Genomic DNA, 14,550 nt, shown 5'->3' with positions numbered 1-14,550 from the left:
CGAGCCGGCGCCCGGAGGAGGAGCCCAGGCCGCCGCCACCGCTCGCTCTCGCAGCCCGGGCGCCCCGGCTCGCCCGCCCGCGTCCGCCCGCCGCCCCTCGCTCGCCGCGAGCCGCCAGGGGGCCCGCTGCCGCCGGGCGGCTCCGTGAGGGGCCCGGGCCTCCCGCCCGCCCCCGGCGCGGGCCGGGCTTCCTCCGGCGCGGCCGGCATGGCCCCGCGGCCGCACTCCGGATAGAGCCGGGCCGGGAGGCCGCGGCCCCGCTCCCCGCGCGGGGGCCCCGGCGCGGAGCCGCTCTCCGTCCCCGAGCGGGGCGGGGCGGGGCGGACCGAGCCGCCCAGGCCGCCGGCCGCGGCGGAGGATGTGTCAGCCCACGGCCCGCGCCCGCCGCCGCCCGTGAGCGCGGCCCGCCCCGCACCCGGCCCCGCGGGCCGCCGCCCCGGCCCCGCGCACCATGTCCAAGATGCCGGCCAAGAAGAAGAGCTGCTTCCAGATCACCAGCGTCACCACGGCGCAGGCGGCCTCCAGCCTGGCCGAGGACACCGAGAGCCTGGACGACCCGGACGAGTCTCGCACCGAGGACGTGTCCTCCGAGATCTTCGACGTGTCCCGCGCCACCGACTTCGGCCCCGAGGAGGCGTGCGAGCGCAGCTCGTCGGAGGAGACGCTCAACAACGTGGGCGAGGCGGAGACGCCGGGCGCCGTGTCCCCGAACCTGCCGCCCGACGGGCCCGCGGGGCGCGGCGCGGCGCCAGCCCCGGCCCCCGCCCCTGCTGCGGCCCCGCCGCCGCCCGCCGCCGCCGCCGCCGCCTGCAGCTCGCGCTTCCGCGTGATCAAGCTGGACCACGGCAGCGGGGAGCCCTACCGGCGCGGCCGCTGGACGTGCGTGGAGTACTACGAGCGGGACGCCGACGGCAGCGTGCTGGCCCGCTCCGCCGACTGCATCCGCCACGCCGGCGCCATCGAGCCGGCCGCCGAGCGCGACAGCGGCCTGGGCGCCACCGGGGGCTCGGTGGTGGTGGTGCTGGCCGCGGGGCCCGGCGCGCGCGGGCCCGACTCGGGCGCGGACGTCGCCCCGCTGGAATCCGCGGGCGCGGCCCCGGCCCCCGGGAGCCTACCCCTGCCGCCGGCCGCCTACCCGCCGGCTGCGCCGCCCTCCTCCGGCCCGAGTGACTACCGGCCGCCGCCGCAGCACGTGGCGGGCCGGCCGTCGCCCGGCCCCGCGCCGCCCGCCGCCGCCGCCGCGTCTTCCCTGCCCGGGGAGGCCGGGGCGGCGGGGGGCGGGGGGTTCCTGCCGTCCGGGGGGCTGCCCGCTGCGGCGCCCGGACTGCCCAGCACCGTGCCTGCAGCCGGACCCGCCCCGAGCGTGCCCGGCGTGCCCACCGCCTCCGTCACCATGCCAAATGCCCCCGCGCCCCCGGGCCGGCCTTCACAGCCCGGCGGCCTCGCGCCAGCCGGCCGCGGCGCCAGCCTCGCCCAGGCGCCGGGCACTCACAGCGCGCCCACCAGTCTACCGCAGGCCGACCTTAGCCAGTTCCAGACTCAGCCCCTGGCCGGGCCCGCGGACGACGCTCGAAGAAAGTCCGAACCCCTACCTCAACCACCGCTCTCTCTCCTGGCTGAAAACGCGCCCGCGGCCGATTCCCCGGCCCAGACCATGCAGCTGACACCCGTGAACAGCCTGGCCGGCTCGGTGTTCGGCATCGCTATTCCGGTGGACGGCGATGAGGACAGGTACGCAAGCCCTGTCTCTGCTGCGCAGTGCTGACCGGGCCTGGCGCTGGGGGGCGGCGGGGTCCGAGGCGTCGACTTCAGGTCTCTGGGCAGAGTGTTGACTCGGCCTTGGCGCAGCTTTCCTAAAGCACGGGATTGGATTGGGAAGCGCTGCGAGACGCGATTCAGAGCTGTGGGTCCCAGATCAGGGTTCAGAACTTAGAGGTGGAAAGTGGTTGCTGCTCTAAGAGCGACTGCTTCTTAGATATCTGCCAGGCTTGAGCACAGGGATGGTAGAGTTTTGTCAGATTGATTTTGGAAGGAGGCTGAGACTGAAACTAGTCCAGAAAACCCAAAGGCCCTCCTACTAGTTTATAAAAAGGAAGAAAACTCATGTAAGATCTCCTTCAAATCTGGCCTTAAAGACCAGGTTTAGTTCAGCCTGGTCATAGAGGCTTCCCAAGGGCTGGTTTTCAGGGTGGTGGTGGTTTAAGCAAAATACTTATTGGAAAGATGTTCTTATCCTCCACCAGGAAAGGGAGGCGTGAAGTTGTTTAACAGAGTAAAAAGGGTAGTCTTTGAAATTAGAATGCTTCCTTTAATGGCTTCAGCGAAAATTAATGTATTGCTGCACCATTTTTTTTCCTACAACAGCTTATGTTTGGTTAGGACTTTAGTGGTATTTAAGGAAATACCACATGGAGGTTTGACAAATACAAATAGGATAGATTTTTGTAAAAAAAAAATGACATTACAGCGTTGTAAAACTACATTTAAAAATTACAGAGAAGATTTCAGATACTTTTATTATTAGACATCTGTTTGCTGGGGCTTTGGAGAGGTGAATTTTAGGTAAGTTAAAATACCAAGAATATGTATGGGTTTCTAGAATTGGTATGTACAATGAGATGTTGAAACTTTTTCTAACTATGTTTCTTAGACCCTTCACATTCTTTTCATTTCTAATTGGCCTTGTATTTCAGTTATACCTCACTGAAACTCATCTCCACTTTTTGTAATTCAGAGTTCATCTTTTTCTGTGGGTGAATTGCTTGTGCGGAGTTTTTAGAATACACACTACCTTTCCATAAGTGAGGTTAGCTAGTCACAGAGAAATTTTAATATTGATGGGACTACCACATAAAAAAAACTGATTGCACAAGCCACTCAGAAAAAATCCCTCTGCCTTTATAGGTGTCCCATTTTCACAATGGGGACACCCATGAAATGAAGATTGAGTTTATTTTTTCACCTTTGATCATAGTGAACAGTCATCTTCCCTGCTAGCTGCCAGAAGCCAATTGTTTTTAAGTTGGTAATTAACCTTTTGCTTACCTTTCTAATCCTGATCTCTTCAAGTCAAGAAATCACTGGTTTCTCAGCCTCCCCTCTTTACCTAATACATGAACTCCTATAAATGAACACATTTTCCCCTTATCGCACCTACTTTAGTTTACACAGCATATGTGATTATAGTCCTCACCACTTTAATACAGTGTGGCATAAAGTAGAGACATCTGTTGACAGATGGAAACCCTGAAGCATATTCATTAGGGCATCATCTCAAAGATGCCCTAGTTTCTCTTACAGTATTTAAAGTTGGTAATGTCAAAAATCTCTTTTCCATACACGAATGGTTGAAGTACAGATACTACTGTATCGTTGTTCTTATCAGTTGCAGCAGTTAATCCAGTGCAAGAGTTTTAGTGTATATGTATTCTCATTTTAAATGTGGCCCTTCTCGTGCTCACCCGTCTTTTAAAATCTGCAGTCCTTACCAAATTTGCATTTCTAGTTTTTGTTAGTCTTTCTTTGCCTTTTTACATTAGTTTCCAAGATGTAATCTTACACATTTGACAGTTTTAATCACTGGACCAACATACCTGGTGAAGGAATGAATCCATTAAGTAGAAATAGTGTGACTTGCTTTTTTAAATGGAAAGCCTTTGTAAAAGAGAAGGCTTATTCTAAGGTTTTACACTTGCATTCAATAACTTCCAGGCCTATATTTAAATTACCAACACAAGTATTTTTGGGAAAATAGTACTAAACTAGAAACCTCAGTTTTAATGTGACAGGTTTTCTTTCTTTAGTCATTCAAATCCTAAAACAAAAGTTTGGAGAGGTCGTGACTAAACTATGACTTTTAAATTTTGTAAATAGGTTGTCAAATTCAGCTGCTACAGAAATATTTACAAATAAAGTGTTTTTTTTTTTTCCAATGGAGGGGCTTCAGTAAACAACCTTAGTTTTTGAGAAAAAGAAGGAACATGGAGATTTTATATTATCTTAATATTATACCTTCAGAAGTGCTGGTAGTTTCATATTCAGTTGTCATTGCCTTGACTCTTGGATATTAATTACCATGAAGTTGATACAAGATTCTTATAGCCATTTTCACTAGAAAAGTCTGTGGTTAGAAATTGATTTTCTGTAAACAGATGGATACGATGGTTGAAAATATATAATGATGGTTTGTAAAGTAATTCACTACAAATAGTGAACATTACAAGATTTGTTCAGTCTACTTTCACATTTAACAGCTATTACTGTATATCGATTGGAGGAGGTAGAAAATGTTCCTGGCCCTGAAAGGAGCACAGTTCAGATTGCTTTCTATAGATATCTGACCAGTGTGACCTCTGTAGGCACATTCCAGGAACTCCTATGAATGGCTACAATTGTCAACTGTCAACTGCTGCCCAACTGACTGCTGAAACCTTACTGAAAGGATCCCTCAGTGGCATATAACTTGTTAAGGCCTTTATTAGTGTAGTTTCCTCATGATTACTGATGACTCTTTAAGTGGTGTGTCTTGGTATGTGCTGTAAATATAAATATGTGTATAAATTACACATAATACAAATTACACAAATATAAATGATGCATAATTTGTGCACTTATGCATGCATGGACTCACACATCTGTGGAGTTCTATTTTTTACTTGACATTTAAATGAAAGGATTGTGTAAAGGTACATCAGGAGGCAGAGCTATCTCTACTACTGTAAGAGTTACTTTTTTAGAGCTATGTTACATGAAAGTCTTAACTGCATGTAGTAAATACACATTTATTTTTCCCTAAATGAAAGTTCTTACTTGAAGTGTCCCCTCAGAAGCTTACATACTGTCGAAATTTTGTGGATTAGTGAGTGTAGGCTAAAGAACAGCTTATGAATTTATTTTTTGAAAAGGGGTCTATATGTGGATAGTACATATTCCAAGTAACTATTTATATATTTTGGTACTGGGGATTGAATGCCCAGAGTGATTAGGCCAGCAACTCTACCATCTAAACTATGTCTCCAGGATCCAAGTAATTAGTAACTTGGTGTTTGCCCCTTAGGGGGAAAGAATATATAAAATCACAAATCTTTGAGCTAAGCCATTTTTATAAGAAGTCATTTTATAAAAAAGATTGGGGATGAGGGAATATATGTACTCTACAACCTGAGAATAGATGTTACCACCAGTCTGTTTATTCTTCAAGACTTCTGATGGCACTGATTTGGAAATGGTATGATACTGGATTTACTGGTACCTATCGTATCACAAAAGAAAAATCAAGATATATAAAGCAGAATAAATTGGAAGCTTCTTTGCCACCTGTGTTCTCCAACCACCCAGTTTCTGCTCTCAGAATTTGCTCATCATTTCTGAAGCTAACTCAAACTGAATCTTAAAAGGATCACTGGTAACATACTTTGCAAGCTGAGAGAAAAGCAGCTTGAGTAGTGATATAAAAGAGTATGAATGTGTTATATTTGAACAATGATTTGATTAATTTGCAAAAATTAGTGAAGGGCTTAAGTATGGTGTATCTAGATTTTCTTAGTAAGTGTATGGTTGCCATTAAGGGTCTTTATTGAAGCTTTTATTTTAAGGTGTTAGCTATCTTACAGTCATATCAGTACTCCCTTCAGTGATAATTGTTTTAATTTAAAATCTTGTGATAAAGTTGTTGAGGGAATACATTAGGGAGAGCAGAGTCTCCAAATCAAAATTCTCATTCCATGGAATGCACTAAATAGTTTGGTACACTGAGATGTAAACTTAAGCATACAGCACAACTTGAAGCTATAACCCTACATTAAACACAAACCAAACTTATATCAGCCCTTTATATGATCTTTTCAACAACCTGTAAGGAAGTGTTTTCTTCTTTATTTTCTAGTGGATTAAGGAAACTGAGGCTCTGAGCATTCAAGTCCCACCCCAAAGCCAGTAGTGCTTTTTCTTTTTGTTCTTATGTTCCCAGAGTTTAAGAGGTTTTGCATTAGTGCTTGGTAGACAGTGATGGGGGAAGGAAGTCACTGTAGCCACTAGTGTATTATATCATGTCTCTCTATCTAAAGAATACTTTTAGGGCTGGAGTGTGTAGCTCAGTGGCAAAGTACTTGCCTAGCAAGTGCAACATGTCCTGGGTTTGATCCCCAGTACCAAAAAAGAAAGACAAAAGGAATACAGTTTAAAAAAACAACAAAAATACAAACAAGAATATTCTAATCCTTTCTAATCCCAAATAATATTGGGGATGGCCTTTTCTGATTCTCTTATTGTGTTTCCCTGATTTCTAAAAGTTCAGTTTTGATATAATGAAAGAGGTATTCGTTGAGTTTAGGACTCACATACCTTTCTCTTTATTCATTTAGTTTTGAAGTGTAGGGTGTGTGTGTGTGTGTGTGTATTTGGGGCTTTTCTCTCCCTCTTGCCTACTAAAGTTACCTGAAGATCTTTTCAAAGCAAGTAGACATAGCATATGCTTTTTGTCACTTTCTGATGTACTACTTTCATTTTCTAGGAAATTTATATGTCCTCAAATAAGAAAATAGCATTTTCATTTAGGTGGCTGAAATAAAATAGAATTCTAAGAATTGCTTCACTGGCTCATTACTTAAAATGGTAGCTTATATGAATATTTAAGCTGTTTGCAAATTTGTTTCAAAATTGCATTTCATGACAGACCACTGGTGGCTCACACCTGTCACCATAGCTACTAAGAAGGTTGGGATCTGAGAATCTCAGTTTGAAGCCAGCTTGGGCAGAAAAGTCCCAAGAGACTCTTCTCCAATTAACCCCCAGTGTTAGCACCAGCCTTGAGTGAAAAAGCCAAGCAAGAGAATGAGACCCTGAGTTCAAGCCTCAGTACCAGCTCATACAGAAAAGTCAGTTATTAGTGTTTTCAGGTATCATAGAATGTAACTGATATTATCCTATTAACAGAGTTTTTCCTAGGTCTCTAATTCTCTAAATTTTTATGCCTTTCTAAAACTCAAGTAATGTTCACAAACGCAAATGGCTCTTTTCCTACACTCCCTTGAAGTTCTTAATTAGCTAATTTGTGCAGACTTGACTCCTTTTGGATATTTTCAAACTAATCATTGGTGATATTTGCTGTACAACCCTTCTAATTTGTAGATTACATCCAGTTGAAATATTCTAGAAATGAATAAAACTCCTTATTTTTCCTTTATTCTGCTGGGTATCAAACCCAGGGTCTTAACACTGTTAGTGTTAGTCAGGTGCTTTTCTATTAGGCTAAATCCACTGCTCCAAACTGCTCATAAAACTAAATTTTTTATCCTTAGAATGTAGACATTAAAATTTCCATAATCTTCAGATTGTTTAACTCTCAATGCTTTCTTCATTTGGAGAATATGTGCGAAGAAGTGGTTTATTTGTCAGCTTTGTAATATCAATGTATTCTCACATATTTAAAGACTATTAAATTCATTTCTTGTGTTTTCTTTTTTACTTCCCTAGGTTTACTGTTAACTACATATATCTTCTTTTTTTTCACTTTACATTTGATTTATAAGAAACAGATTTACACTAAAAAAAACAAAACACAGAAACCCAAAACCTGGAATTTCATTGCAAGTCATGACTTCATTTGAAGCCAATTTATTTGGTTGATGAATTCACTTCACATTATATATTTACATTTCCAAAGTTAAGAAATCTTGAGCTCTTTTAAAAAAATGTAGTCCTTCTAAATATACTTAGTTTTGATTACTCCTCAGTGAAGTCTTAATTCCAGACAGAGAATAACTTCCAAGTTTTCTCCACTATTTTCTATTTTCTACCATTCTCTTTGACTTATTCCATTTGAACTTGAAAGCTATCAAACAAGTTACTATATGGTCCTGGACGAGACTTTTTTTTTTCTTCCATACTGCGGAATTGAACTCATCAATTGGTCTTGCTAGGCAGGTGTTCTACCATTTGAGCCACGTGTCTGTCTTAGGCCTGGTTTAAATAAAAAGCCAGTTGGTTTATTTGATTTTCATTTGATTTTTGCAGACCATTTCTGTGTGCAGTGAAAAAAGTTGCTTGAAAAAAAGTTACTCTACAGATTAGCAGATGCTAATACGTATTTTTGATTCCTTAGACCTAATTTAAGAGAAAAGTTTTAAGAAAGAGTTAAAAGAATAGAAAGGAATTACAGAGGGAAAATGAGTAGACATTATTAAAGAACACTTACCAAAGAGCTACTTTGGTGATACTCTGGTTCTGAGCCTTTTCTGGAATACCTAAGAGGTATCTACTGATTGGAATTAAAAATGCCTCTTAAAAATAAGTTAGTTGTTAGAAACTGAACTTTAAAAAATTGTCTCAGTGTAAGTTTCAAAATTGGGATTTTTTGCAAGTTTTTGTCATGATAATCATTGATACTTTATTTCAGTAAACTTTGTAAATACTTTTATTTGTACTGATACTTCTGTAAGCTGAAGGCATTTATTAGGACTTCAAAATGGCAGTTGTATGTAAATTTCATTTTGTGTATAAAATAGGTATTGAGCATTGACTCTCCTAGACATACTCTCAATTGTTCACTATCCTACCAGACAAAATGAATGAGCATGTATTCTTAGCTACTGCTATTTGGCTAAAGCATGGGTCAAAGATTATTAAAACTGATATGAAAGTATTTGTCTGCTTCCCAGAAGTTGAGGTTGGTGGTGAAGGAGGCTATAGATCTAGGCTGAAGCAAGGAGAGCAAACTATTAGGAAGCAAGCAGGTCAAAAGTTTTTGTTCCTTGAACTGGGCTTTTTGAGCCCCAATGGCTCTCATCTGTAATCTTACACCTACTTAGCAGGATTGAGGTTTAAGACCAGTGGAGGAGGAAGAGACAAAGTTCCAAGACTGAACAGAAGACACTGAGTGGTGGAATGTGCCTGTCATCCCAGCTACAGTGGGAAATATTAATTAGGATCCCAGGCTCTGGGAATCTTAACCAGCACAAAAGGTTGCAGTGCAGCCTGGTTCCTGCCTAGTAAATGTGAGACCCTGAGGTTTGGGTTTGTTTTTCTTTTATTATCATAAAGGAGATAAAGAGGGGAGTTACATTTAAGTAACTCAGGTAATAAGTACATTTTGTCACCTCTTTCCCTCTCTCCCCTTTGGGTTTTTTGTTGTTGTGTTTTGTGTTTTGTTCCTGGAGAAACTACTCCTGAGTTGTATATTGAGAGCTTGCCCAGATTTGCAATTAAGATTCCGTGTGTTAGCTTTTGGCAGTTGTTTCTAGGGTTCTTAGGAATGGGTGATCCGCTGGGCACGGGAGTGGCTCGTGCCTGTAATCCTAGCTACTCAGGAAGTTGAGATCTGAGGATCATGGTTGGAAGCCAACCTGGGCAGGAATGTCCATAAGACTCATCTCCAGTTAACCACAAAAAGCTAGAAGTAGATCTGTGACTCAAGTGATAAGAGTGCTAGCCTTGAGCACAAAAGCTTAGGGACAGCACGCAGACTCAGAGTTCAAGCCCCAGGACTGGCAAAAAAAAAAAAAAGAAATGGATGATCCGTATGGTGAATAGAGGTACATTGTACTAATGAAAGAAACTAGAAAGAACTCTTCATTGTTCATTATAAAACTCTTCTCACTTTTAGCACAGCTTCCTTGATAGATATTGTAGTTTTTTACAACAGCTTTGTTAAACTACTAGATATTTTTAGAAGTGTTTTCATCCAATGTAGTATTGATAAGCTGTTTGTGTGTACACACAATTGATGCTAGGCTTTTATCTGATACTCTTTTAGAACTTTAGTTTTCAATTATTGGTGTCTATTGAATGTTGTGTGTTTTTAGTTTCCTTCAAAGTGTTGTTTTAAGCACTCTTACAAAGTCTCACCTTTTTTATTAAAGCAGTTATACTGTATTAAGATATAAACTTCCTTTTTTAAAAATAGTGATTTTTACTGTACATTCTCAATCTCATTTCCATTTGATTCTTGGATCTCACAGGAATCCTTCAACTGCTTTCTACCAAGCGTTCCATTTGAACACGTTTCAGGAATCAAAGAGCCTCTGGGATAGGTATGAATACTTAATCTGGAATGCATACATGCAAAAGTGTATGCATGAATCGCTTTGCATAAGACTGAGCTTTGTTATTTTAAGGGGGAAAAGATCACATGATACCTAGCATGGGAAAAGCAGCAAAATAAACCAAAAGGACAATCTTAAGTATGTTTCTTTAAGAGTACTTACATATTCTATCAATATGAAATAACAGTTTACCTAGTATATTTTAATGCAAAAGTACAAAATTGACCACATTCACTTTAATTTTTTTCTTGTTTATATGATTTCTGTATAAAGGAAAAATATCTAAAAATTAAAAGTTGAAAGATGAAAAGTCATTATTTTTATGAGATTTTTTATCACCCAGTGTGTTTGCTAGAATTGACTAGATTTACATTGCTAAAAGTTTTCTTTCTCACAGAGATATTGTACAGATCCTGTTTTTTACTTTTAAAAATATAGAATAAAGGCCAAGCACTGGTGGCTTATGCCTGTAATCCTAATCCTAGCTACTCTTAAGAGGCTGAGATCTAAGGATTGCAGTTCCAAACCAGCCTGGACCGAAAAGTCCCCGAGACTTTTATCTCCATTTAACCAGTGTAAAGCCAGAAGTGGGGCTGTGGTTCAAATGGTAGAACACCAGCCTTGGGCAAAAAAGCCCAACGAGTGTGAGGCCTTTCATTCAAACCCCAATACTGGCATGCACACACACACACACACACACACACACACGCACACACACACAATTAGAATGAAATCTTGAATTTTTGGCAAAAGATACTTTGGTTTATCTTTCTGCTTAACACACATTTTAAGTAGTGTATGCTCTCCAATTATTTTGCTGAATATTAGCACTCCATTCTGTGTTTGAGTAGTAGCAGTTAAGCTCTAACTAATTATTTTTATGATTCACACAAAGCTTGTTGTTAGATTCAACTGCCTGGCAACGCATTTGTATCTTCTGGCATAGTTTTGGATAATACCCATGGACTCAACCTCATCTCTTCTGTCAGAAAAAAAGAGTGTTGCAAAGTGCATGCACATTGTCATATTAAGACATGCTCTACATTGCCTAGAAATGGTAAAACTTCTCATTTTTAGGCTTGATTTGCTTGTGTGTGCTATCTAAAGATACTTTTCAAAGTATCTTTTAGGTGGTGTGTTCCTTAGTTAACAAAACAATGTTTTAAAACAGTCAACTTTTAGAATGCAAAGTTTTAAAGTTTATAGTACTTTTTATAAAATCAGCTTTTAAATAATTTGGCTAAAGCAATGTAAATTGTTACATTAAACTATGGCATGAAACAAACATGAAAGTTTAATCATTCAGATAGTTAACCAAATAACTATGCTGGAGGTGGAGTATGCCTTATTCTTGTAGGACAGGGAAAAATAACACTGTGAAAGTAATTTTCAATATATTTTATTTTTGACAGCTTACTTTCACGAGTTGCAAGATATCAAACATGAGGCAACTTAAAATAGTTTCTCAGAGCCTGTGGTATAAAACCAGAGAAGTTACTGAGTACTTACCTGTAATGTGTTCATGCACTCTACCATTAAGCCACATTCCCAGCCCTAATTCTTGGCTTTGTCGCTTCACTAAATCTATATAGGATTAGTTAAGAAACCTATCTTTTTTTTTTTTTAATTTAATCTTGTCAAGGTGATGTACCAGAGGCTTTAAAGCATAAGTAAGGTAGTGAGTACATTTCTTGTCAAACTTGTTACCACCTCCTCCATTTTTCTCCCACCTTCCCAAGAAACCTATCTTAGTCAGGGTCGCATTAGGAGTTTTTCATTTTATCAATTTTACCCTCTCCTAAATAACAGGTCAGTAAGGTACTTGAGACAATCTTTTGTTGAGTAAAGGCAGGAGTCAGATAGCCTATAAGAACGTACCTTATTAAAGCACTACAGTGTTTTTGTCTTTATGAAGAAATTGCATGACTGTACACCATCCTCTTGAATACTAGTTCTTTATGGGAGCACCACTATTTAAACAATAATAAAATAGTAGACATGGGTTATTGAAATAAATGTGTTAGTTTATGCTGAATCTTTTGCTAAGTGCTTTCTGTTAAAAAAATTCACAGTATTTACTTAGATCTGATTACCTCTAGTTTGAAAATTACTGTGATACAAGCTAGTTATATACATATATATGAAAATTATTGGATTAAAAACATTCTTAAATAACCTAAAGTATTTTGTTAGAAAAAACAGTATTTCCTATTATTTATTTATTTATTTTTTTTTTTGCCAGTCCTGGGGCTTGGACTCAGGGCCTGAGCACTGTCCCTGGCTTCTTTTTGCTCAAGGCTAGCACTCTGCCACTTGAGCCACAGCGCCATTTCTGGCCATTTTCTGTATATGTGGTGCTGGGGAATCGAACCCAGGGCCTCATGTATATGAGGCAAGCACTCTTGCCACTAGGCCATATCCCCAGCCCAGTATTTGCTATTATTGATCACTGAGATTTTTTTATTAGTATGCATTAGTTGTACAAAGGAGGAGTTTCATTAGGACATTTCCATGCATGCATGCAATGTATTCCAATCAGTCTCTCTCACTCTCAAAAGATTTCATTGTTTAAAGGGGAGAAGTCAAAAAGTAAGCTCTTAAAGTACCATGACTAATATGAACTAATTTGCTTTGGTCATCCTTTAAGAAAGTGTAGGTCCATCATTAACCAATACTTGGTAAATTGAATTGTAAGGCATGTTCCATAATGTAGTTAATCCAACTTTTGAGTGGTGAAACAAAATGAAATGTAGCTAGTATCAGAAACATACACCCTTCATAAATATACATCTTAAACTGAAAACACCTGTGCAAACAGTGTGGGGTACTATAAACCTTCTTCATGACCAGTCTCCTTTCCCTGCCCTAACTTTTTAAGTATATTATATAAGTAGTTTTACCATTTATTTCTTCCACTTGGTATTGTGTGTGAAAATATCTGTATGGTTCTGCATAGTAGTTGATCTGAATTCCATTGGCGGAGGAGGGAGGGGGCTACTGGGCCTTTAACTTTTGCTCTCATTTGGCTTTTTCAAACTCCTGGCTGGCACTCTACCACTTGAGCCATATCTCCCCTTTGCACTTTTTACTAGTTAAGAGATAATAGTTTTTTCAGATTCCACTGTCCTGGCTGACTTCACACCATGATTCTCAGATTTTAGCCTTAGGATAGCCAGATTATAGGCATGGACAGCTGAACTCAGATCTCTAAAAGCTATAATGTATGGTTATGAAATTGTTCTCCAATGTAGTGAGTGAATATAGGTTGTTAGATTTTAGTGAAAGGCCACATAAAACTCTTGGAGATCCATACCTGCAGAGTTCTATAAAGCTACCTGGGGATTTCACTAAAGTATTTTGATGTTTGACTGTGTTATAAATTATAGTCAACCCTTCAATCCGCAGGTTTCACATCCTTGGATTCTGACAGCCTCAGTGGAAAAATGCTTTTTCCCCCCCACTCAAAACTGACACTTGATACACTTGAGCATTACCTCTAGTTTTGAGTTTCTTGCAATTATCTGCCAGGCTGGCTTCATACTTTATCCTTAGATCTTAGCCTTCTGAGTAGCTAGGATTATAGGTGTGAGCCACCAGCACCCAAAATACTTTCTCCTTTGAAGTTACATCTGACATTAGGGATATGTCTCTGTGGCATTGTGCTTGCTTAGCATGTGTAGGGCCTTGTGTTCCTTCCTCACCATGGGAGGGGGTAGAGAGAAAAAAAGGAAGGTTGCATCTGTACTGAATATGTAGAGACTTTTTTTTGTCATTATTACCTAAACAATGCAGTATAGCAAGTACTTACATCACATTAAGTGTTAGTAATCTAGAGATTATTTGAGGTATACAGTACTATTTACTTAAACAGCTTGAACATCTGTGGATTTTCGTACCCCAGGAAGCCCCTGGAAATCAGTTCCCGGTGGACATTAAGGGATGACTGTAGCCTTTGGAAATACACTCCTAAACTATAGACATTTGATTTAAAAGGGTTTCCCTATTTTAAGTGGTCCTGAGAGGTAAGACCAAAAATTTTTACTTTTGTGTGGTAGTCCAGAATAAATTTAAATAAGAATCACAAAAATTAGATACTTGACTCAGCTGATGTTGAGGGGTCCTGGTGGCTCATGACTGTAATCATAGCCACTCAGGAGGCTGAGATCAGATGATCTAGGTTCAAAGCCAGCCCAGAAAGAAAAGTTCATGAGATTCTATCTCCACTTAACCAGTGAAGTGCCAGGCTGAGAGTGTGACTTCTGTGATAAAGTGCCAGCCAAGAGCAAGGAAGCACTGAATTCCCAAAGGTGTGTCAGCTCCTGTAAGTACTAAAAGAAATGGAAATTAGTAAAATTCAATAGCTTTCAGTGATCAGGACCTTACTATGGAAAAACCTCCAGAAAGACTAATGATTTAAATTCATTCTTGGAATATAAATTCTTACTTGGAATATACTGTCTTTCTAGTGTTATTCTACTGGGTACATTTGGACTGATTTTTTTTATCTTGA

At 41.4% G+C, this 14,550-nt stretch overlaps 1 protein-coding gene across 4 annotated transcripts in view; it reads left to right on the top strand.

Annotated features, from left to right (window-relative positions):
* The first annotated feature begins 219 nt into the window (after window positions 1-219).
* Tsc22d2 (TSC22 domain family member 2) overlaps window positions 220-14,550 on the top strand; it is a 31,099-nt gene continuing 16,768 nt past the window's right edge. For 2 of the 4 annotated variants that reach the window (XR_007209245.1, XM_048334891.1), the window contains exons 1-2: window positions 220-1,731; window positions 9,957-10,028. Coding sequence is in view for 3 of the 4 variants with exons in the window: in XM_048334891.1 (XP_048190848.1) it covers window positions 452-1,731; window positions 9,957-10,028 (1,352 nt within the window). In the remaining variant the exon portion in view is untranslated. The remainder of the gene's footprint in view (window positions 1,732-9,956; window positions 10,029-14,550) is intronic. The other 2 variants (XM_048334888.1, XM_048334889.1) reach the window with 2 other exon arrangements.

Source organism: Perognathus longimembris, chromosome 26, assembly GCF_023159225.1.
Source record: "Perognathus longimembris pacificus isolate PPM17 chromosome 26, ASM2315922v1, whole genome shotgun sequence".
In the NCBI taxonomy this organism is placed as follows: Eukaryota; Metazoa; Chordata; class Mammalia; order Rodentia; family Heteromyidae; genus Perognathus; species Perognathus longimembris.
This window is presented reverse-complemented; position numbering and strand designations above follow the sequence as displayed.